This window comes from Astatotilapia calliptera, chromosome 22 (genome assembly GCF_964374335.1).
Source record: "Astatotilapia calliptera chromosome 22, fAstCal68.1, whole genome shotgun sequence".
Classification (NCBI taxonomy): Eukaryota; Metazoa; Chordata; class Actinopteri; order Cichliformes; family Cichlidae; genus Astatotilapia; species Astatotilapia calliptera.
Genome location: NC_137442.1, coordinates 19,259,962 through 19,285,092, shown reverse-complemented (window position 1 = coordinate 19,285,092; position 25,131 = coordinate 19,259,962). Strand labels below are relative to the sequence as shown.

General features: G+C 41.6%; 4 protein-coding genes across 7 annotated transcripts; 1 reads left to right on the top strand and 3 right to left on the bottom strand.

The window, feature by feature from the left end:
* Positions 1-18: 18 nt before the first annotated feature.
* rbm48 (RNA binding motif protein 48) lies at positions 19-2,263 on the top strand. The gene is made up of 5 exons (XM_026155934.2): positions 19-226; positions 470-660; positions 742-887; positions 1,520-2,049; positions 2,155-2,263. Exons 1-5 carry the CDS (start codon positions 98-100, stop codon positions 2,215-2,217), a joined length of 1,059 nt encoding a protein of 352 aa, XP_026011719.2. The 5' UTR covers positions 19-97; the 3' UTR covers positions 2,218-2,263.
* Positions 2,213-4,702, bottom strand: clxn (calaxin). The gene is made up of 6 exons (XM_026155935.2): positions 3,996-4,702; positions 3,652-3,810; positions 2,952-3,056; positions 2,697-2,848; positions 2,468-2,572; positions 2,213-2,377 (listed from the first exon to the last, which is right to left on the bottom strand). The coding sequence occupies exons 1-6, from the start codon at positions 4,069-4,071 to the stop codon at positions 2,327-2,329; spliced, it is 648 nt and encodes a 215-aa protein (XP_026011720.1). The 5' UTR covers positions 4,072-4,702; the 3' UTR covers positions 2,213-2,326.
* A 787-nt stretch (positions 4,703-5,489) lies between these two features.
* On the bottom strand, positions 5,490-17,589 carry LOC113014415 (synaptotagmin-like protein 1). Of its 4 annotated transcripts, XM_080296747.1 has the most exons (16): positions 17,425-17,589; positions 14,677-14,803; positions 14,239-14,390; positions 14,044-14,149; positions 13,910-13,964; positions 13,800-13,836; positions 13,680-13,718; positions 10,857-10,975; positions 10,553-10,719; positions 10,366-10,468; positions 10,087-10,248; positions 9,625-9,703; positions 9,381-9,480; positions 8,427-8,632; positions 6,926-7,075; positions 5,490-5,585 (listed from the first exon to the last, which is right to left on the bottom strand). In XM_080296747.1, the coding sequence occupies exons 2-15, from the start codon at positions 14,799-14,801 to the stop codon at positions 6,933-6,935; spliced, it is 1,593 nt and encodes a 530-aa protein (XP_080152873.1). In that variant the 5' UTR covers positions 14,802-14,803; positions 17,425-17,589; the 3' UTR covers positions 5,490-5,585; positions 6,926-6,932. The 4 variants fall into 4 exon arrangements, with proteins under 4 accessions (XP_080152873.1, XP_080152871.1, XP_080152872.1 ...); XM_080296745.1 differs by lacking the exon at positions 5,490-5,585 and having other exon boundaries at positions 5,616-7,075; positions 17,425-17,585; XM_080296746.1 differs by lacking the exons at positions 5,490-5,585; positions 17,425-17,589 and adding an exon at positions 15,497-15,632 and having other exon boundaries at positions 5,616-7,075.
* Positions 17,590-18,842: 1,253 nt separating this feature from the next.
* Positions 18,843-22,700, bottom strand: cd164l2 (CD164 sialomucin-like 2). Its single transcript, XM_026156581.2, has 6 exons — positions 21,645-22,700; positions 21,160-21,246; positions 20,879-20,971; positions 20,747-20,788; positions 20,415-20,574; positions 18,843-20,196 (listed from the first exon to the last, which is right to left on the bottom strand). Exons 1-6 carry the CDS (start codon positions 21,967-21,969, stop codon positions 20,181-20,183), a joined length of 723 nt encoding a protein of 240 aa, XP_026012366.2. The 5' UTR covers positions 21,970-22,700; the 3' UTR covers positions 18,843-20,180.
* Positions 22,701-25,131: the final 2,431 nt, after the last annotated feature.

Here is a 25,131-nt window from a genome sequence, read left to right as displayed (position 1 = left end):
GACGTCCAACTACGACATGCTTTGAATGAATCCTATTCAACACGAGAATGAACCTTTATTTTGAAATGCATCAAGTGAAAAGTTAATTTCCACAAACATGGCGGCTCCCGTCAACAACAGCTCTGGCTGCTGGAGAGTCCCGGAGGTTTACAAACATCACGAACAGCAGAGAGTGTGCATTTCTCGACCAAAATATAGGGAAGGAAGAAAAGCCAAAGCAGTTAAGGTAAGAGGACCCTTTTGTTTAGAAAAGAGCGTATCTTAAGGTGTGAGACACTCCCTGCTACATGGGAACGTCACTTACAGTGTTTTTAAAAAAACATTTGCTCTCTTCCGGATTTTATGGACTCCACTGAACCACAGTGAGAGCCTTAACCACATCTGGATGATAAATATAACCACTGTTCGCAGTTTTCACATGAGCATTTTCCCATCAGTGTACCGCAGTCAAGTGTTGCATTATTTGCAGGTTTACACCATAAATTTAGAGAGTCGTTACCTGATGGTCCAAGGGGTCCCAGCGATTGGGGTTATGACTGAGTTGATTCAGCTGTGTGCCCTCTATGGAGCTGTGGAGGAGTACAGGCCCCTGGACGAGTATCCTGCCGAGGAGTTCACAGAGGTGTACCTCGTAAAGTTCCAAAAACTCACAAGTGCCAGGTACAAGATGTCACTAGACTGTTCATTATGCCTAACTGGCAACGTCTGAAGGACCTTCTGAATAATTTGGTTTCATTTCAGAGCAGCAAAGCGACACATGGATGAGAAAGGTTTCTATGGTGGTGTGCTGCATGTGTGCTACGTCCCCGAATACGAGACTGTGGAAGACACCAGGCTCAAGCTGCAGGACCGGAGGAGCTATGTCATCCGGGCTGCTCAGAAAAGAGGTATAATTTTATGTCTATAGGTTATATTTTGCCTCACAAAATCCACCACTCAAATGAGTAGCTTCTTAGTTCCTCATTAGTCCAAGCAAACTTCAGTTAACATAAATAAGGATAAGCTTTATTTGTCAGTTGCAGTTGCCTGCAGCTGAGATGACAGACCTACAGTAGATGACCATACAGACAATACATAAAATATACAAACTTACATTGGGGAGACAGGTCAGACTAGGCAGCAGAAAAAAAAGGGTAGACAGTGAAATATGTAACATATAGGGGCAAGGTCAGGAGAAAAAAAAGGTTTCTGCCCATGGTGACTCTGACAAATGAGTCATCATGAGGAGAAAACACAAAAACACTCCATAGCACATAAAGAGCAAAGATATCATCACACTATACTCCATGAAACACAGACAAGCAACATAAGGGCGGGGGTGCACCAATGTGCACAGACGCTGCGATTCTTCGTGCCTCCAGCTGAGCCGCTGTCTCTGTAGACGGGGAGGTAAGCATGACAGGAGGCGTTGGATCCGGGGAGGGATATCTGCATGCACTTTTATTTTCATTTGACTCGGATCTTTTTGAATGATGTGGATTTTTGACACTTTTTTCTGTCTCATTTTATTATTGCAAAGTGAGAGAAAGGGAACAGAAAGAGGACACACAAGAGGAGCCTACTTCATCGGAAACAACTACCACGTCAGACGACAACATCCTCACACACAAACAGACCTCTGGAAATGACAATACAAGGGAGACTCCAAACATCAGCCACTATTTAGGCTTTCCTCTACTGCCATTACCTCCCCAAGAACATCATTACCATAGGCCTAAAAGTCAACATTTACCAACAGAGGATAAAATGGGGACTTTGCACAATACCTGTGCTGACACATTAGAGCAGCGAGAAGGGAGTTCAAGGAGCAAACAGACCTTATCGAGCAGACCGTCAGCACGTCAGGCTGCGGCAGTCAGATTTCTTCCTCGGACCACACACTTGGAGAAACGGAAACGCAAAATGGAAGAGGCTGAGGAGACCTCCAGTACTGTTTCTGGGCAGAACGAGCCTTTGATTGGACCAAAACTACCAGAACCATCCAAACTGGACATGGAGGATGAGTCACTGAACACAACTGTCAGCCTGATCAGGAACACAATGAAGCAGGTACATGTGATTATATTGTTTTGGTTGTAATTAAGGACAAAATAATATTTTCACTATGCTCTAAATCACTTTTTACAGTTAATCCAGTTTCGTCGTCTCTCCTAGGTGACATCGAGTCCAGACATCAAACCAGTGGAGAAGAAGGTCAAACCACGCCGTCGGATTTGATAGAGCAGGATTTATTTTTTCTTAATTAAACAAATCTTGCATCACAGCACCGTTCCATTGAGGTTAATATTAAAGATGTTTTGGCTAGGTATGCAGTTATGTGATTTGGTTATTGTTCGAATTGTTCCTGAAATACGTGTCTCTCAAACATCTCGATTCTCTGAAAAAAAAGAAAGAAAAGCAAACTGTAAGATTGAGAATTTTTGATGGGGAAATTTAAAGAGCTTAACAAATTCTCATTACAGATTACCCTGAAGTCAGGAAGGCAGGTTCCAAAAGCTTCCAGCAATAGGTTCTCATCTTTCACAGTCTTTTCAAAATCTTCAAAAGACAATTTGCCATCATGGTCATAGTCCTGTGGGAGGAAGCACCATTGGCAGAGCTGCTAAACTATTTACAGACCTGAGAATTTTTTAAATAGTGTTTTGGTTTGTTTTAATCATGTGTAAACAGTTATATCTGTGCAGCAAACAGCTCACCATCTTCTTCAGTATGATCTCCACCAGGTCTTTGATTCCTTCGTCAGGGTCCTCCTCATTGGGCTGTCTGATGAGCCTGCCCTTCAGCATATGAAGCATCTCCTCTCTAGAGATGGCATTGTCACCATTCAGGTCGTAGACAGTGAAGCAGTCTGAGCCATGCCAAACACAGGGATTTTTTTTAGGTAGATAAAGCTACATGTGTGAAGGTGTGAGAGTGAGGTTAAGCAAAAAAAAGTAAGATTGAGAAGTTACATTTTATTTTTTCATCCAAGGTCCCCCGAAGAAAGACGGACAGTCCCTCGATCCACTCTTTCATGCTGACAACGCTGTCGTTGTCTTTGTCAAATGTCCTGAAGACTGAATGACAGACAGTTACACTCACAACATGTCTTGGATTTAATTATAGATTTCAATTGTTTGTACTGAAGAAACTGCTCATTCCCAACTGTACTCCTGGACAAGCGTACTGAAAGATTTAATTTAATCATTCTGAAAAAGGTGGTGGAGGTGAGAATTCTGGGTTGTACTTACAGGGTGATAGTGATGATTTGGAGATTTTGCTTACTTTCCACCATTTTATTGACATTTTACTATTTCAAAAAACAATATTGGCTCTTAAATTTGATGGCACCAACATATCTCAAGACAGCTGAGAGGGCAACAGTAGGGTGCAAAACTAAGTGGTACTAAAAAAAGAAACGATGCAACTTTAGGTTAATTGGCAGCAGGTCACTGACATGAATGGATATTTTATTTTATTTTTTAAAAACATCTTGGAGAAGCAGAGTTCCTCAAAAGTAAAGATGGGCCGAGGTTTGCCAGTCTACAAAAAACTGCCTCTACAGTTTATGCAAATTCGAAATGATCAAATTTACATTTTACAGAGCGTCCCACCTTTTTTTGGAACTGGGTTTGTAAATAATATAAGTTTAAATAACTGTAAACTGAATACCTCTACCCGTCATCCTGTCATCAGTAAGTCCAAAGATGCTGTGGAGTGTGCTTATGAACTTTCCTCGGTCCAGACCGTGCACAGCTCTGCCAGAGTTGTTCTGCTCCGCCACAAGGACGTTAAACTCTCGGATAAGGCACTCAACCTCTTTTTTACTGACTATAAACAGAAACATAAAAAAAATGGCGTACACTTCATCTGCTCTAACAATACCTAGACGGCAGTGTGTATTTTCATACCTGCTAAGTAAAACAATGAACCGTAAAGCTTAGCATGGACTGAACTACCGCTATAACAAAGCTGGCTTAGTTTATTGATTTGAGAAGTTTAACCGTCATACTCACAGTGCTCCACTTGTTTCGAAATGTTCTCAGCGAGCGTCTGTGTCGCCCGTTTGTTCACAGCAGATATTTTTGACATTTTCGATGAGGCCAGACTCAGCTACAGTCCACTCACAGGGAAGTGGGTGTACTGTTGCCATGGCTACCGCGAAACGTTTACGGTAGTGTGTGTTCAAGAACCTCGACGGTTTACTACCGGTGGAAACACCGTAACTACACATCATTTTCTACTTGAATTTTTAGCGCAGTAACACAAACGAAAATATGCCTCAACACTGACTGTCCTGTATCTGTTCCACTAGAATGACAATGAACCGCTGGCTGACCAAAAACCCATTGTTTTTCTGTCTTTCCTTAGGGCTATTTATTCTCCTTCAGAATACACGTTCATTTATATACTGAACAGGTACACATGAAACATGTTAAAATGGTTTTTTAACCCATCATCAGACCAAAATCGCACATCAGGAAGAGGGCGGCTATATACTGTTTATGTTTATAATGCAGATTTGGGAAATGTTTACTGTTAGTCGCTTCAGGAACCTAATAAAAGCTTCACTAAAATTTATATTTACCATCTAAAGTATCTTGGTGTTTGAGAAAAAGAAAAGAAAATGTGGGTGTTATGGAAGAATAGTGCAGCATTCCTTTAGTCAGATTCATCAAAGCCATGGAAATAGCTCCAACTTCTCCAAAAATATATATTTCATATATGCAATCCGCGTTAAGTACAAATTAAATGCGTATATCTCAAAATATTAATCATTCATTTAATGTATTATAGCCCAATATTATTTATTTTAAAAATGACTTTCTCATATAAAATGTACTTGTTTTTCCAGATTGTAGCATGCTTGCAAGGCATTTTCCAATATACAGTGCCCCATTCCTGATGAGTTTTTGGGGTTTTTTTGCTCCCATTTAAGTTTATGAGACAAAGCAGCAAGGCAGCTAGAAATGATTGTTTGATGGTCATTGGATCAGTCGTTAATCTGCTCTTGGAGTTACTTGGGAGGGCCGGCCACTCCTGACAAGATTCAACATTGTTTTCTGTTTGTTGATAATGGCTGGAGTCCCAAAGCACTAGAAATGGCTTTGTTGCCCTTTCCAGTCTGACAGATGTCAGCGACTTTGTTTCCCAGCAGTTTCTTTAGAGGCATGATGTGTTACTTTTTGAAAACTTTTAATCCACTTCACTTTGTCGCATAGGTTCTATTACCATGTCATTTTTTGATTCAACAGGTCTGTGATGTGGTTAAAGTGAATTCATGATTTAACAAGGAGAACTTTTTCCCTTGAATAGATTAAATCATTTAAAAACTGCATTTTTTAAATTTACTCAAGTTATCTTTGTCTAATATTAAAATTTGTTCTGAAACATGCAAGTGTAAAAGCATGTATATCTGATGATTTAAAGGGCAATTTTGAGGGTCTAATGCAAATAGATACACAACAGATATGTAAGGAGAGTACGTCCACCATCAGCCCCCCACAAAATAAAAGTGCACAGTCACTTTAATTTAGTTTTTCAAGGATGATTCAACACCGTGGACCTGCTAGAGTCAGAAGTAATTTTCAACTGATGTCTCTCGGCTAGATATCATATTAGACATGAAAAATGAGTCAAGGAGAAAACAAGGACAACCTGTAATTTCTCATGACAAAAAGCTTACAGGAGTAGAAGATTAATACATTATTTTAAGCAGACAGTGTTGTGAAGCAGATATCAAAACAGACCGCAGTTCTCAGAAAGAAACCTCAATGGTGAATATCTGCAGGGCACACAAAATTAGAATTACATAACTATCCAAGGCAATAATAAAAAGTAATAAAATAGTAAACCTAATTATATAAAGACAGAATGACCGACATTTAAAAATTCACCACAAGAGCTTAGTGTTTCAGGGGAAACTATGAAACCAATAACATTTAATTCTTACAGTGTCTTGCAGACGTTTTTTTAACAATTAATATTGCCTTCAAACAGCCTCTTTATACCAATAATACTGGACTTCCAGTATCTGGTGTCAACAAGAAAGGTGCAACTTAAGGAAAACCTGCGATGAGATGCAGAAATCACAAAGGTTAAGACACAACACACAGACACTTACTGTTATTCCAGCTTGAAAAAGTATTGTAAATATTGCCATCTGCTGGACACAAGTTATGAATCATGATTCATGTAGTAAATTCTTACTTGGTGAGAAATATAAAGAAGAATAGCTGATGTGAAAAATAAAATTTATTTTTAGGGAAACACGGAAACAGGCCCTTTTCTTCTCACTTCTTTGCCTGTGACCGTCACTGCGCCCCCTGTCATTTGCTCAGTGTGTCGAGAATTTGTATACAGTCTGACCACAAGGTGGTAGTCAGCTATTCAGTCAAAAGAGATTAGCTGAGTGAATTCAGCTGCAAGGACTTTCCAAATTGCTTACAATAGAGATACCTAAAAAAGATACAATTATCTGAATGAGGAGAATTTCTCACAGTGAAAGTCATCAGGCCTGCCTTTCTTAAATTGTCTGAAAGGGCTGAGACTGCGTTTGAAATAAAAGGAAAGACCTCCCACCCCCCTCTTACTTCATGTAATATCACAGAGAAGTCACTAAGCCAGGGCACTAATGACTCAACACTTAGATTTGTACTTCATAAACTACACTGAATAACAAAAAAGTGCCTCTTTGCCAGATTAGAGCCAGACTGAACCGATCCAATCCACTCCGTTAAGGCAAAATATTATACCACTGCTTACACCTCCCTGTGTGTTTCTGTGCCATGTACAGTATATAGTATGGACATATGAAAAACACCTGTGTGTTTAAGTGTGCATCACTGTGACAGAGAGGTAAATGTGAAGATGTGAAGATGGCTTCCCTTCAGTCCGACCATAATAGCAACGTGCATACGAATGATTCCGCTTGAGTGCAGGATACGTCTGAGTCACTCAGACCGCCGGGTGAGGTTAGTTCTGATCGGTAGCGTTGCGTCAATCCAGTGGTTTGGATTCTCAATCATGGACATCCACACAGTGACTTCCTCTTCTGTGGAATCCATCCAGCTGACGACCTCGCCGTAACTCTGACCTGGCATTACAGAAAACCCACATGTGTGGTCATTATTTATGTTGTGGACTTTACCGTAGCTGTTTTTCTCAAAGAGATGTAAACACTCCCTGCATGTCCATGCACATACACTCCATTTGAAGAAGGAAAAAGGTTTAACCAACAGACTAAAATTCTGCATACAGCCATTGAGAAATCGTGACTACAACCTCCAAGCTAAAATTGACAGCAACAAACAGCCTCAGCAGGCAACAGCTCTGCCTGTGAAGAACACAACTTTGCTCAAAATCTGTCTGTAACAAAACAAATCCTTCAAAGCTGTTACTTCCCACCACTTCTCTGACATCATCTTCCTCGCAGTGAGACATAATGGAGCTGATGCTCTGCCTGCAATTTGATCTTGAGTGCTTCCCACTCCATATAAAGCACAGTAACACAATCTACGAGCAAAAAAACCCAAAAAAAACACCATCAGTATTAAGGATAAGTACTTGAGGGAAACTAAACTGTTTTCTGTATGTCACTAGACACACCTGCTAAATCTATCTTGCAGTCTATGTGGTAGATTTCAAAAGCAACCAAGCAGACGAGGACAGACAGAGACGCTGCATTACTAGCGACGTGACTTCGCTCCGATGACACGACCATATGAAATGCCTGACATGCCAGCAGGCATTAGTTCAGTATGAAGCATTTCACTCTAAGGTTGTCTCAACTATCAGCACTATAGAAAAAAATTAGACAGGTTTTCAAGACACAATCGACAAAGCCTACTATTGAAATATGAGACAAGTGCAACAATTGCATTAATGTTCCAGCCCTGAACACAGGAAGTGCTTTCCTCCTGCAAACCTGTGAAGTATCACAGCACCCACGAGACACCATTTGAAAAGCTTAGCACAAAGACAAGGAGATCCTGTCAGAGCCTCCAGTCAACTACAGAGACAAACAACAGACAGGGAGACAAGAGGAAACAATGCAGTCCCTAATCACTTGGGGCTCTTAGATAGTATTGCAGGTAAGGATGTATCATGCAGCGATATCTTACCACTTTTCACTGTTTCTCACTAGTTATAAAAAAAAATAGCCAGCACAACACGCTGACAAACTATTTACAAAAACTGTTAGAATCACCTTCGTTTATAGTCACTCTCTAGTCAGATTTATGTGTAACAGTAACCACAATCTATTCAAAAAACACAAATTATATAAATATGTGACCTTATTACGATGCTGCATTACTTCTTTGTACTTCTCAGAGGTCAAGTTTTCTTTCTATATCACCTCTTCCTCTGTAACCCTAAATAGTTAGGGTCTTTTTTGATGTGATTTTCAGTTAAACTATTAAAATGTGCAATATAGATGATCTAACCAGTTCCACAGCTCAGACGGACGCCCCCGAGGACATGAGTCTTTAACCCTTCGCGTTGCCACACCGTCAGCTCAGCACAAGCCTCCCTCAAGTCGCTGGTATGGAAGCCGTCGTAGACCATGGTGTGGTTGTAGGTAGGACTGATGGAGTGCTTCACCACCCGGGTCTTCTGACCACTTTGACGACTTGCATCTGGGAGTATGTAGCTTGTGGGGTGTGGAGCAAGTAAATTAGTGGGATTATTTAAAGACTCAAATTACAGGCATATGGAAATAATTCAATATTCATGAAATGCTATCACAAAGTTTTGCCCATTAGGAAGAAAAAAATAAAAAATCCAAAAAACATACATGATTTCAATTTGGCCAACCTCCCTTTCAAGGCTATCTCCTTATGCACCACTTCCACTGTGACTGCTAGTTTCCAAACTGCTCCACGGGAGTCCCATTCTGACCACCTGACCATGTGAATCTGCTATTTTTCCTTAGGTTACTTTACCATAACGTGCTTTTGATAGAAACCACCTTGTTACCATGCTTGTCTGAACATTTTTGGCCATGCCAACAAATCCTTGCTCACCACCAGCCTCATTTGCAACTTGCACATCTATCCAGTTCTCCAAAATGAAAGTTTGCCACTTAGTTTTGGAGGATATGCAGTGTATAATCACAAGTTCAGAGTGCATCTATGAAAAGTAGAGTGAAAAAATATATAGTTTTTAGGAAATGTTTTGTAGTCATGTTGGAAGCACTGCAGAGGTGCACAACGACATGACCCTGAAGGGGAGATTGACCACATTTGAATCATGTATTGCGAAAATCCCCATGAAAATACGGGGAACTCTGTAATTACTGATAAGAATGCAACATGACATGTAATGTGCTGCTTATACGTAATGACAGAGTAGATAACTGATGACAAAATATCAGGAAATGTGGTGCAGAGCTGACGCACCTTCTAACAAAGGAGTCTACAGCACCTCCTTTGTTGGACAGGAGACCCTGAGCCTCCCGAAGCCAGATGTGAACCTCTCCGGTCAGAGGCAAACCGCCACCTTAACACACACACACACACACACACACACACACACACACACACACACACACACACACACACACACACAGAATGCATGAGATTCGGGTGATTGTGGTACACAGATATAACGTGCATCCGTGTTGTATTAAGGTATTTTCCTCACCTTCATATCCTTCTGGGATGTATTTAATAGAGAACATGATGTTCCCACGACTTCTAATGGAGTCTGGGCTCAGATAAACCTGTGACAGAGCGTACATAAAATAAAAAAAGATGAAGTCAGAGGAAATGACAGTATGAAAAAGAAGGAAAAAAGGAAGCAGGAGAAGTGTGGAAGCAGGGAAAGATTAAAGTTACATAAAACCTAGTTGAAATTCACAGCATGTCTTCCTCTCCCTTCAGCTCTCCCAGACACAAGAGACACCTCCCCACATTCTGTCTCCAACAAAGCTGCTGTAACTGCTGCTACAAAGACACTCAGATACTAAACAAATGTAGATGCAGGCACCACAGTGGGCTGGTAAATATTTATCTGGCACCATTCAAACACAAACACACACACTAATTTATGCAACTACAAGAGTGTGTGTTTGCATGCCACTCGTTGATGCCAGGTCCTTCCTACCCGTGGCTGCAAGTCCTGCCACAGAGGCTGTGTGCAGGTCCAATCCCAGAGCGCCAGAGTCACCTCCACCTCCCCGAGAAATACGTTCCTCCCCAGGGGCTCGGCATGCCACACAGAGAGGTTCAGGGTCCGACTCCGCAGCTCCCCGATCCGCACCTTATACTGAAAGAACATACATCATGAGTGTGTTTTTGTTATTTAGGTAACTTTAGTTAAATGCTGGTGGGGGATTTCTGTGATTGACACTTTATGTAACATGTAAATGACAGAGAGTCTCACTCTGAGTGTCTGATCATAAACTGGGTTTAGGGTCTTCTTCTTCACTGAAGTCTTCTTCTTACTGTGATTTGACTTGTCCGGCAGGAGGTAGGTTTTAACATATCTGTGAAAAACACACATCCATTGCTAGACTGGCTCCATATGGGCCCGGATCACATCACATGCATGCAAACATGCAGTCACTTACGGGTCAGACCGGTTTTTGCGTGCTGCAGCAATGTCCTCACAACGATACACTTTGACCTGCAGCTCCTCCCTCTGGCTGTTGTAAGCCAATGAGTACTGGATACGGCCCCTCACCTCAACCACTCCGAAATCCCCCGAGCTGAACAGACTCATCATGCTACCGCTGAGCTATAACACATACGCAAAGGAAAGATCAGCTCCTACGTCATTGTCCTGAGCTGAGTCATCTTGCGTCGCCAAATAGGCAATTAATCAAATGTGTGTGCGTGCATGCAAGTATGCTGTGCGTGTGTATGTGCATGTACCACGTAGCCCGAATGAAGACTGTTGGTGGAGCTGCTAGTTCTCAGAGAAGAAGGATCCGTCTCTGTCAGGCTGCTCAGCGAGTCAGTGTCCCCATTATAGTTGTCAATCAAGTCTTCCTAAACACACACACACACACTCACAGTTCTTATGCAGCGTTATAATTAGACACAAAACATCTGTCATAAACTTTTAGTATACTTTGAAGGAGTTTTTAATGGGTAAAAGTGGCATCCCAACCACCCACACACACACGAACATGCACACACACTCAATACACCATAATAATGCCTCATTTACAAAAGTACCCAGAGCCATAATTTACCACTCAGTAGAAGCCCCTCTGGCTGCAATAACAGATTTCAGTCTTCTTGGATAACTCTGTACTGGCTTCACACATCTAGATTATTTCTGATATTATTTTTTAGAAGATTCCTTCAAACTCATCAGACCGGATCGAGAAAGCATCCATCAACCCGTTTGCTGCCTTCTCCGTGCAGATCTCATTTTACCTTGGACAATCCAGACTGCCAGAAAACACTCCTGAGTAATACTGATTCACTGATATGCTGAAAGGTGATGTGTTTATCCCCATGTCAGGTTGCTTCTTTAGTGTCCTCTGTCTTTGATTGTATTCAGCCTTCCCTCAGCTTTGTCCAGCTGACAAATAACCCAAAGAGTTTTCCATCTTCAGATTTTATCCTTTACTCCGTGCTCCATGGATAGTAGCTAAATTCTGGTCTCATCAGAGAATCTTTTTCCTCCTGCTCTCGAAGACTTGAAGTTTCTGCTTGTATAAGCCAGGTAAGTTCAGAACATCCACTCTGTTACTCTACAGGTAATCAGAGGGGGAGTGGGGCTGTTTTAAGTCTCATCTATAGTATTTGTATAGCGCTTCACTTAGTCCCTATGGACCCCAAAGAACTTTACACTACATTCAGTCATCCATTCATTCACACACTGGTGATGGTAACATTGTAGCCACAGCTGCCCTGGGGCGCACTGACAGAGGCAAGGACACTGGCGCCACCGGGCCCTCTGACCACCACCAGTAGGCAACCAGTAGGCAACGGGTGAACTGTCTTGCCCAAGGACACAACGACCGAGACAGTCGGAGCCGGGGCTCGAACCGGCAACCTTCCGGTTACAAGACAAACTGCCAACTCTTGAGCCACGATCGCCCACATGATGGGCAACCCATCATTCGGACTATCCTCCACACATCATCAATCTGAACCGTGGTCTGAGTAACCCTCGTCACTCAGGCTACTCACATATGGACTCTATACTCAGACCAAGTCTTTTGCACTACTAAGCAAGCACTTCTCCTGTTTTGCATATATCTTGATTGATAATGTCTCCTCATTTCTTGTTTGTTGCTAGAAAAAATGGAAATAGGTGCAGGAACTAAATGAAACATACAAACATGTTTGGAAAAAAGTATAGAAGGGAAAAACAGTGTTAATACAATACTAATAACGTTAGAAGTCAGCATTTCGTACGATCACCTTTATTCTAGCGCAGTCTGAACTCTCTCAGACAAGCTTCTTTTGTCTTATCAAGTAATCTTGTGGAATAGTTCTCTAGGCTTCCTAAAGGACGTCCAGGGCTCTTCTTTGGATCTTGGCTGCCTTTTGTTCTGTTCTCCGTCAAGATGATCTCACAATACTTCAATAACGTTGAAGTCCCTGTCTGGGGAGGCCACTCCATGACTGATAGCTTCCCATTGTTTGTTTTTCTATCCATGTATGCTTTTACTGCATTAGCAGAATGTTTGAGGTCATTATTATGCTGAAAAATGAAACTGTTACCAATCAGTTGCTTTAAAGAAGGTATTAAATGGTGGATCCAAATCTGATGGTACTTTTATTTGCTCATAATTCAATGATTCAAATCTCCAACACCACTGGCTGCCATACAGTCCCAACTAAGACAAATGCTCCACTGTTTTTTTACAGATTTAAATGACAAATTTCCACTGATTTTCAGTTCAGCACTTGAGCTTTTTCTCCCCGTTTCCCTTCCTTAAGAATGGCTACTTGACAGCCACCTCTCTACTGAGACCATTTGTGATGAGGCTTCAGTAAACAGATCAACTGAAGGGCCAGTTTGTTTAGTTATTTATTGCTAAATAGTCTGTAAGTATTCATGTAGATTAATCACTTGTTCATCCATTGAATTAGGTGCAGTTATTTATCCAAAAACTAACCAAGAAAACAATCCTCTGAAAATGGTCAGACTGATAAAAAATGACTGAAAAAGCACTCAAAGAAAAACTTTGAAAGACCTTCAGAAAGCCTTGAGAACTGGTGCTCAAAACAACTAAAAAAAAAAAACTACAAGAAAGTCCGACTTCTTGGAAGCAAAATATAAAGAAATGAAAGGTGGTTCAAGACTTTTGCAGAGTACTGCAGTTTTGCTAAATTTGCTGATAAAACTGATTCTCTATATGCTGCACGAGTCTAGCTGAGTCCCTCTTTTCCTTTGCTTGCAACTGTAACACAGCCTCCTGAGAACCATTGCAATGAGTCTGAAATTTTAACAAATGAGACATTTTGATTTATCGAGTAAAAACTGATTGTAAGTGATGACTGATTTGATCAATATATAATTAAATACACAACAAAAACTGCGCAACTTTCTGGAGCCACTGTATGAAAATGATCGTTGAAGTACTGCATTGGCTGTTTTTTGGATTTATACACTGAAAAAATGACAAATATTGACTCAGTGTCTTTGAATAGGAGGTACAATAAAGACCAATTCAACAGTGTTTGCCAGAACCATTAGTCATGGTAATCTGTGGGTGTGTGGTATAATCCCCTCAGGTTCCTCCGATTGGCCGTTACTTCTGGTTTCACATTCTGTGAGCACAACATTGAGTTAATAACATTACTGAGGGATGGCTAGAGAGGCACAGACACAGCGGGGGAGGAATTTCATACCTTTGGATGATGAGGAGCTGTTACTGTGCTGGAGACCCTGTAAATTATTCGTATTTACATGGTTATAAGGACAAGAATGGAAAAAGGGGAAGAAGAATGCACGCACAAACCTGTGACACGGGTCCGTTTACTGTGGATGTGGGTACCGGTTTCAAACTCTGAGTCCTGAAAACAAATATTGGGAGATGTAGCAGCAGATAAATGTTACAATCAGTCCGTTTGTCTCACAGTCATCCCCACAAACCCTTCAGTTTCTTCCTGGTTGCTGTCCTTCACACGTGCTTCAGTCTCGAGTAAAGTGTTGTTGTTGTCCTCTCGCTCCATGTTGAAAAGTCCATTCAGGGACCCATCTGTCAGCAATCACAGACAGTAAACACAGACAGACAGAAAACAGTCCTGCTGATCGCTGACAGTTGTACTACATGAACTGAAAACTGACCTCTGCTCTTTGTCTTCCTGTGGCGGATGGTGGCGTGGACCAGGTCGCAGCCCGAAGTCCAGTTGAGATGGCGTTTGCTACACTCCTCGCTGAACCACGCCCCTGACAGGAAGCGCAGACGGGTTGAGTTCGTCTCTCTCCGCTCGAGGGTTCTGCATCATCAACAGAGAGACACTCTTTGTAACACCTGATATTCAAAGCAGCTTAATTAAAAGTTATGGCAAAAAAAATTGATAAAAACATGTGACGAAGGGTAAGGAAATAATTATAATTGATCACCAACTGTGTCTTACTTGACCTGAACACTAAAGGGAGATTTTGCACCAACACCAAAGAAAGTAATATATGCCTGAGGACCAATCCCACCCATACGGTTACAAACATCCGAAGAGATTAGCACACATATCAGTCAGACTTGAATAAATAGTCACCTCTGACCTTACACGTCCTTCATCACGGCGACGTAACTCCAAGTCACGCTGTACAACCTGCAGGATGGAGGTCTGCTCCTCCTCCGTCAGGTGGCTCAAGTCAAGTGAGGAGTCTCCCTGCTTTCCTTCCATCCCTAAGACAAAAGTGTGTTTGACTATCATTACACAACACAAATAGTGCAGTACAGTACAGTCAACAGTACAGTCTTACTGCTTTCATTAGACATTGAGATTAGAACATAACATGAATGTGCAATATATCAGGTTCATTATAATACATTTAAAATCCACTGTTCTACAAAAACTTTTGTTTCTTTTTCTTCATTTCAGTGCATTGAAAAAAGAAAATTCGGCAAACTAGCCTTCCAGATTTTTTTCCCTCTTAACAGTAATGAAGGTTTGTCTGGTTAAAGTCATTTGAAAAAGAAAGTTCACATTCCTATAAAACACTAAGTACATCTTGCTGTTCCCATTGGAATTAAGAAGGTAATCAGCAGCCAGGTCCTGCTAATCAAATGCACTTCATTTATGATTATCAGTAAGTGTGAGTGCCTCTTTAAAAGCACAAGTTTGGGAAGTTTGCTGCTCTTTACTTCTATGCTAACACAATGCCACGTTCTTCACTGGAGTGGATGTCCCATCAAATGAAGTTCAAGGTCAGGCCATGTAATGCTCAGAGAAACTGCAGAAAACCCAAGAGCTACAGCCACAGTTAGCATGTTAAATGTTAAATTCATGACGGTGTTAAACAGGACATATCTTCTTATCTCTAAGAAGAACGTGGCAGCACAGATTAGGTTTGCAAAGTTCTAAATAAACCACAAGACCTCTGAAACAATGTCCTTTAAAGAGACAACGCCAAAGTGTTTAGCCACGATGCACAGCACTACTGTCACGCCCTAGCAAACTTTGCGTGTGTGTCCTGTTTTCCTTTCCTTCTGACTTCAGCTGCCACCCATTTCTTCTGAGGAGCTGGTGCACAGCTGGCTCCACTCAGCAATTAACCACCCACCTGCATAAAAGCTGGTGACGGCCCACTTAGTCACTCAGAGTGAGTGCTGTGGTGAGCATAGGTGTGGGGTTTGAGGTACCAGTGAGTAGCTGTTCCCCCCCAGCTGCAAATTACTGGTTATAGGTGTACTGTTACAGAGCATTTAGTGGTGTGTTTGAGCTACCAGTGAGTAGCTGCTGACAGCAGCGGTGTTTTTCTTTGGTTTGTTAATGATTTCCTTTCTTTTCAGTGTGTTTTAGTTTGTTGACATATTTGTTTGATTGTTATAGTGTAGCCATCTCTTTAAGTCCTTTTTAATAAAGGTTTTTTGTCTTTTCTTTTTCCTCCTGGACTTACTATTGTTACTCCTCATCCCCTTGGCCCTTTTGGGGGACATGACAACCAAACACCTCATACTAGCTGTCAGCAGGTGGTGAAGTGGGGGGATGTTTTGGGCGTGGTTCTCAGCCACAGGACCTGGGCACCTCACAGTCATTGAGCTGACCATGAGCCCCTTTGTATAACCAAAATATTCATGTCAAATATAGCAAATCTACAGCAGAACAACTGAAAAGGAAATGAATCGAGGTGATGCAATGGCCCAGTCAAAGTCTAGACCTTAACCTGATTGAAATGTTGTGGCGACATAGCTGTGCATCAAAGAGAGCCTGCAAACCACAATAAGTTGAAGCAATGCTGATGATGTTGTGTAAGAAGAGTGGACCGAATTCATCCACATATGTTGACCCTTTGTGGGGGAATAAGTCACACAGAAATAATCACCTCAAGTTAATACTGCTAAAGGTATTTCTACAAGTGGTTTAATCATAGGGTGTACTTTTTGTTTTTAAAGGACTGAGCCGAGTCCTGTAAACTTTTTTCCCCCCACATGTAAAATTTGGTTAATGATGACATTACTTTGCTCAGAGAGGTCTGAAGGTTACAAACTGCACAAATTGTCATTTACATGAAACATAGTAGAGAAATGCTTAAGAGGAAACCTATAATAAAGCTGTTTCTTTTTTTCTTTAAATCACCTGAAGCGAGCTCCCTGGTATCTTTCAGGATGCAGTACTCTTTGAAGCTTTGATACATGCTGTTCCAGGTGAGCCTTTCCTGTCTTCAATGACTTTCACTCCCTCCTACTCTTAAGTACTCTACTGTAGACAGCCTAAAAAACTACATTCAAAAAGATTAATAACAACCTACTACTGAATTCACTTTCAGCTAATGTGAGGCCGAGATGGATGATCTAACCTTCTGCACCACCATGTAATAACTGTTAATGAGTTTTCATGTCCCCAACGCCTAAGGCTAGTTACTTTTGAGAAGTTAACGCATGCGCGTCAGGAACGTGTTCGCCTGTCAACGGGTAGGTTAGAAAACGCCACGCACAAAGTGCTCCAGTTTTCACAAAACACGCCGAGTAATATTAATAACAACGTTGTTGTTCTTATCAATAGTTCCTCCATAAAGCACTCCTTTGGTGTTTTTTTATTGTTATATAGGTTTAAACCTCTAAAAGTGACTGAACACTTGTTTTTAAGACTGTTAATGGGTTTAATTATTTAGGCTTATTTATTTACGCGAAGTGCCCTTTAGGGGGAAAAGAAATAGGTCAGTGCACTTCTTCTCATTACGGATCTACCGCGAGAGAGGAAACACCTGTCGCAACTTTTCCCTTTAAAGATTAAAGATTAAACTCTCTCCTCTCCCTTCTGTTAGAAACACAGAAAGAAACACACGAAAGAAAAACCGGGTTACCTTATTTGACAGCTTCCACTGGTTCCATCGGGGGGAAAAGTTCTCAGGAAAAGTTTTCCTCAGTGCGATGTGTATGTCTGTGTACGTCGACGCTTGTGTGCTGAGTAAACGGAGTGAACACGCCCTCCAGAATTAGTCCGCACAGGAGCTGCTCTCAGCTGTGTGTGTGTGTGTGTGTGTGTGTGTGTGTGTGTGTGTGTGTGTGTGTGTGTGTGTGTGTGTGTGTGTGTGTGCGCGCACACACACACACTGTGTATTTGTCTGACTGTGTGATATGACTCACGCGGATGTTTTACCAAACTGCAGGGTGGAGGTGGGATGTATCTTGTAGCTGTCCACACCTGCTAAGCACACACACTCTTGCCTACCTGGCCTTACTGTGCACAAACAAGCACGCAGATATCGAGCCTTCTGCCTGTTTTGAAGAGGAACACAGACCCATACGTGTAACCAGCCTCGGTTTAAATTTGGTAAGGTGTTGGACTTCCCTTTCCCTCAGTGGAACTGCATTGTGTGAGTGTGTGCAAGGCAGAGGGGGGAGGGTAGGAGAGGATGAAAGAAAGAAAAAGGCCCAGTTCTGTCCTTTGTCACCAAACTTGGATGACAGCCACAGTCTCCTCAGATGGGGAAAGCTTTTTTGTGTGGACTTATTCAAGCCTGTATAGGTCCTGGCTCAGACAGAGACCAAAGCATCCAACCAGCCCTCGCTCTGCTCCCCTAAAGAGTCCCATCAGTGCTCTGTTAGTGCCAAATACTGGGGTCCATACTGACACCCAGATATGATACATGGACAGGTCATTTTTATTAACAGGTCCTTGGTCTTAAGCAGATCATAGTTCAGTTCTTCTGCCGAGTTCTATTTTATTTATATAGTGCTAAATCACACCTCGGACGCCTCAAGCTGCTTCATATTTAAGGTGAAAACCCAAACAATCACATGACCCTTGTGAGAACATGGTAACAGTGGGAAGGCAAGAAATCCCTTTTAACAGGAAGAAACCTCCAGGGGAACCAGGCTCAGGGAGGGGCAGACATCTGCAGTGACCAGTTGGGGGTTATGAGGGGAGGAAATGGAGAAAATAATGATTAATAACTAATGATTAAATGCAAAGTGGTGTTAAGGTGAGTGAATAATAGGAAGTCCTCAGCAGCCTAGACCTAACTAGGGGAGGTTTCAGGGTCACCCGATCCAACCCTGATTAAATGCTTTATCAAAAAGGGTCGTTTTAAGCCTGATTTAAAAACTATGGGGGCTGTCTGTGCCCTGAATCCAAACTATGAGCTGGTTCTACAGAAGAGGGGCATGAAGCTGCAGACTCTGCCTCCTGTTCTACCTTTAAGTACTCAGGAACCACGAGTTGTGTTTGCGTATTTAAATGCAAGAAAGCAAAGACATACCAAACATACTGAGAGACACCTCTTCTTATTCCTAGTTTATTCAGGAAATCCAGTGTCATCACAAAAAAATCAAACAGCTCATATTAATGAGTTTAACCAACATTAGTATTATTTAAACAGGATCACGTCTATGTCACCTGTTTTATAACAGCAATCAAATGGTTCAAACTTTATTATAAATCTGAGAAATCAAGTCAGAGTTCTTCTCCATGACTACCACGTTGGGTTTGTCTGAACTACTGACAGTAAGAGCATCAAAATAAAAGTAATGCACCACTAGAGTCATTACTGGAGGTTTTTATAAAGATTGAAATCCTGACTCTGCTATTAGGGCTCAGGTTTTAGGTTATGGTGTGTCTTTCTCAGTGGTTCACAGGTTGTTATCACAGTTGTTATCTCTAACACTTCCTTTCCATCAGTGAGGTGCAGGTGTCTGAGCTGTAGCTTATTTTTCCCCCCACTAAAATAAGACTGGCAGTAGCAGGCCACCATAAAACAGCCGACCCCAAAGCTGGAAGCAGTGATGTCAGTGGCTATACAAGGACCTGCTGAAAATGTTTAAACAATAACTGGTGAATGAAGCAGCCTGCATGATTTTCTTCTCATGGAAATAGAAGAAGCATCACTGCTAGTAAAGCTATGTAATCACTCCTCAAACCATTTAAAATGTAGGATTACTTTTTTCTTTTTTCAAAAGGCACCAAAGGAAGGCGTCTCCCTGCATCCGCAGCAGCACAAACACTCACTGCAACTTGACGGAAAGAGGTATAACAGCCTGTGAGTGGACTTTAGGACCTTAGTTACTATATTTATATTATATTAATCAATAATTTCATACATTACAGGTTAACATTTGGTTATTTTTGTTTCAAAAAAACTCTAGAAAGTTATCAAAATGCACATGAACAGAAATGTACTCAAAGACGATGGATAAAATGTTTGTTGTGACCTTGTCTGAACTACAGCCTAAATTTAATAATATAACTGCACCACACTATTTATAACAGTATAAACACCTAAATTACTGTAATTTAAGGTGAATTGTATGATCACAAAGCAGTTGCATAAAATTCTGCAGAAATCAAAGTCTTGCTTGATCGTGCATCTAACACACTGATCGTGAACTGTAAATACTGCAGTGAGCTCATGCACAGACACTTGTTACACAATGCAGTATTTTGGGAATATGTCCTCGTACAAACACACCCATCCCCCAGGGGGTACACACAGGGACCAGACCAAAAAAACGACAGGGGGAAAAAAGGAGAGGGAAAAAAATTCTTGTCGTCATAACCAGATGAGTCACCGTTCTGCTGTCCTTCTCTGCACCGTCTGCTTGTCCGTCATTTATCTTGTCTTCACTGTGGCTGCTCTCTGCATGAAGACAGACAGAAGAGTGTGTATAGACTGATGGAAAGTGTGTGTGATCAGAATCAAAACAAGACAGGCAGAGATGCTGAAGGTGAACCGTTTGCGCTGTGCATCGTGTGTTGTTGACGATTCCTGCCACCAGAGGCTGCTGTTGCACTTAACACGTTTCGCACAAACGCGTGAGATTCTGTGTTCTCCAACACCTCCGCGCATAAACTCACATGGGGTCGTAGCTGCTCTGCTCTTTGGATTTGAGGAAGCGCATGGCGAAGAATCCGCCTGCCTGCAGACACAGCACGAGTATGATGCCGCCTATGAAGCTGGACATGTCGAACTTGGCCTGGGAGAACTCGGGGGAGGAGTTGGTGTTGCTGTCATCACCTTGAGGGAAAGGACACAGAATTCACTGGTTGTTTTATATATATATATATATTTATAAAGTGCTGTCAGGGTTTTTAGCGGGTGGAGATGACTGGATTGCCTTTAGGGAATCTTTTAGTCAGCTGTTATGGGACTAGGAGATGACGTCTGAAGCAGAGTTGATTCAGTTTACCTGAAACGGTTTTACCACCTCCCGCAGCGACAGACTCTACAACTGGGGAATGAATTATGTAACAGGGTTATGAAGATGGCAGAAAAACACTTGATATCATCCCCCCCAAAATTATGTTCATTTTTTTAATACCTGTGCACAATTCAGACACTCTGGTCCAGCTGCAGTTCATGCCGTTGTCTGCCGAATCCCCTTCATCGGTCACACACATGCCTGTATCATTGCCTGAGGGAGACAGACCCCGGCATCACTCAATAATTCAGTGATCTTCTACAAACCAGGGGAGCTAGTGTTACAGCAGCATTGGTGATTGAATTACTATCAGAGGTCACGTGTGTGTGTGTGTGTGTGTGTGTGTGTGTGTGTGTGTGTGTGTGTGTGTGTGTGTGTGTGTGTGTGTGTGTGTGTGTCACCATTTGGACAAAGCCTCCAGACACAGCCTGTCAGGTTGAGCATGGAATCGCCGACACACAGGTCACATGACTCGGCTTGAGAACAATCTGTAGGAGGGACAACACTGGCAGTTAATTAGCAGTGTCAATCAAAACCCAGCTGGCTGGCCAGTGCCCATTTATTCTAAAGCAGCTTCATTATTATATGATATCCTGTTAGTCTGGACAGTATCTGAGAATGCAGAAGTTTATGATGATAAGAAAAAGATAATTGCTTCCTGTTAAACTCTCTTATTTGTGCTGCTTCGTGGTGTGTTAGTAATAATAGACAAAAAGCCATCTTACCAGTAAATAAGAAGTGAGACATTAATGAGGAAAGACAACAGATTAAAGCACGAAAATAGACAGCAGATGGCAAGCTTAGGAAGACACACAAGCAGGTTCAGAGCAAAATATACTGAAATGGACACGCTGTAAGAAAATAAAACATACGGATAGACCCATACCTGGCTGTAGATACACAGAATGGATCACTGCTAGAAGCAGCAGAGTGGAGGAGAGAACAGTAAATGCCACCACCTGCATCCTGACTGCAACAGACACCTGCGAGCAACACCTGGAAACGTTGGCACTTAAAAGGGAGTTGATTTTAAAAACTAAAAAAAGGCTTTGAATTGAAGTCTCCTCAGCTTGTCCTCGAAAGGGTTTCTGGAGGTGATGATAACCAGGACACAATGACAGATAAGAGTGAGGAGATCTGTGTAACATGAGCGCCACTAAACTTGGTTCCCTGGCAACCAACTGGCCCACCTCAAGCCACCTGAAATGCATGCCAGTTGGAACGGACTGACACCTGTTTACCTAAGCAGGCGGTGAATGTATACACACACCTTCATTCACATATATGTCCTTATGAAGCCTATAAATTAAAGAAGGACTAATGGGAATAAACTGAGCTAAATTAGTGTTCATTTTGATGTTACCTGCACTTAAACGCATGACAAGGTTCTTTGTTTTCCCTGTTGGAACTCTGGATTTAGTGATGTGGTTGCCTGCTTTGTTAAAATTTCTAAAATCCATGTTGTGCGGACCTTGAATGTCTACGCTTCCGTTAAACAGATGTTGATATTTCAACATCATGAAAAGGGTGATCATCAAAGTCACTTGCAGTCAGCTTCATCGGCACCAAATGTCATGTGATGCCCATGAAGATATCAAGAATAAAATAGCTGAAAAATGCTGCTGACCTTTTAAACCTGAGGTTTATGTTGCTATTGTAGCTAAAATTCATTCCTTCAATGTCTTTTGTGACTTATTGAGATTCTTTTATCTACCCAGATCCCCCAAAACATCCAAAAAATGAACAGCTTCAAAAATGAATTCATGCTAATTCATGTTATTCATACTTACAGCAATACAAGTCAAGTAGAGGAAGGTTTAATAGACCTTGATCTAGATATAACAAGAGCTAATAAGGTCTTCATATCCCTTTAAAGATTTCCAACAGGCTTCTGCTAAAAAAGTACATTGGCTTTTCAACTATTCTGTACTCACATTTTTACCTCGGTGATGAAATTAAGATTTTTTTTTAAAAAACTTTTTTACTGTATACCTTTTAAGCATCACCACCCACCTATTGATAGAATATGTTTCTTGTACTTTATCTGTGCAAATAAATATAAAATATCCCAGATAAATGTAAAGAAAGAGACAAAGAAAACCATTGTAACACTCTGTGACACTAGCCTAGATCGGGATGTTTGTAGTAATGTTACTCTTAATGTGTGATTAGTTGTAAAAGCTGAAGAGGTTACAGTTAAATCGCACATTCCTATTGGTAAAGCTGGATCTGGATGTAAAGGACCAGACGTGAGTATTGAGCATTACTGTTTGAAACTACAGTGAAGTCCATATGGGATTTTGGACAATGACACATTTTCTGTTTGTCTACAAATCACGGCAGTATGTTTTGTTTTTTAATCCAACAATCCAGATGTAAATGAGGGGCAGACTTTGAGCTTTACTTCAAGTGGTTTAACAAAAGTATTACATGATATAAGCAGTTTCAACAGCAATTAAGCAATGTTTCCTGGTTATTCCATGACAAATCAGGCTGGTGAGAGACCTGGAGTTGATTCCAAGTGTTGAGCTCTGTAGATTTTCAGCAGAACTCTCAACATGATGTCCAAAGAGACATAGATGTAGGTGATGGAGGTAAGGCTGAAAAACCAAATAGTCTTGTTAGAGAAATAGCAAAATCCTTATAGGACAGGACAAATCAACAACTGACCTTCTCGGCTACACAAAAAGGCCTGAAAAGCAAAAAAACCCCTCATCTGATTAAGAAAAACCCTTCACATCATCTAAAGACAGAGAATCTGTCCATGATGCCCAGGTGTTCTAGACTTCAGACTGTTTCATGTTCGTTAAACCATTTGATGTAAAGCTCAGACTCTGCATCTGAATCACATCCTGGTTGTTTGATTTTAAAGCGACTGTGATGTACAGAAAGGCAACATTACAAAAAATTGCGTCATTTCCAAAAACCTGTGGCGCATGGGGTTAGCTCAGAGTACAAAGGTGCTCAGGTTTTGCTTTTTATAAGAGGCTCCACAACGTGCAGCTGGGCAAATGCATCAGCACAAACTGCACAAGTGCTTCCGACCTTTTAAGTTGTCGCTTTGTGATGCAGATGCACTGAGTCACAGCCCCCAATCAGGCCGCAGGGGAAAAAAACGTGCAGGATCACGACAAAACTTTGCAGCTTTATGCAATGATCGCCACCTCCTCCACTCACACCGACGTGGCTCCTTTAACTCCCACATCTCATATGCTCTGGCACCCATTGTCTGGGTAGATCTTTCTTCAGAGTGGCTCGTGTGTGTTAGGAAGCAAAGAAAACACACACACAAAGGGATATTCCGCAATCCTGTTCCACACGATTTCCTCCTCCGCTGTGGGCAAGCAATCTACAACACCGGCCACAGACTAGTTTACACTCCACGGAGCACTGCTAGTATTAGAAAAGATATACATGACATAATAACATAAAGGACAGGGTGGCACACGCACACACAAATAATCTATAATTATTAAGTGTTTTACATTAATGTAAAGCACAGTTAATATTTTAACAAAATAGTTTAATGCTGTGTAAAAAGAAGTGGGTAACATGAGCAGAGCAGCCGTGATTCTGCAGAAATTTGTAGAAGCTGCTTAATACCGGCGACATTTACGAAGGTGACAAGTGTTGCGCCTCAACTCTGCCCGGTGACGTAGGAGGGGTGTATCGACAGGAAGCGTGTCCTAATATGGCTCGAACAAGACGAGATTCCCCCAGTTAGCTCAGCGCCGTGCGCCACCACGCAGACAGCTGTTGAGCCCAGCCTGTAGCGTCCTACGCTTCGTGTCAAACCGGGGGAAGCCACGAATCCCCTGCTGCTGTATTACTGTAGGGGAGGTGGGGGCGTGTATTTCTGTGAAGCGATACTAAAAATCAAAAAAAGACGAGACAAATACGGTGGATAACAAGCAAAATGTACGACTGATTCCTGTCTTTGCTGGATTGTAGGAAAACTCTCACCACCCACGGCCTAAACACAAATGCTCAATCCTCTTAGAAGATTTCTAAAGATTATGAGGCTGTGCGAGGCTCATAAAGACAAGTTATATCTATATATCTATTTATCTTTCTACATATATAATATGTATGTATGCTGATGTTATTTTGAAAACAGTTTTAGTGTATAATACTTCTTGAATTTTACCCAGCACTCCATATTAGTATACCCATATCTCTGTTAGTGCAACCATGCACGCACAGGCCAGTTTTTCACCACTTCACCCTCAAGAATATTTCACCTATGTGCTTTACATAAATTTAAATTGTGTTTAAAAAGAGTTCAGTGTGTGCTAAAGCTGCTCCCCATCATTCGTTCATTCAGCAGGCTCTCTGTCTCCCTGTACGACATCTCCCCATGAGTCATACTCTGA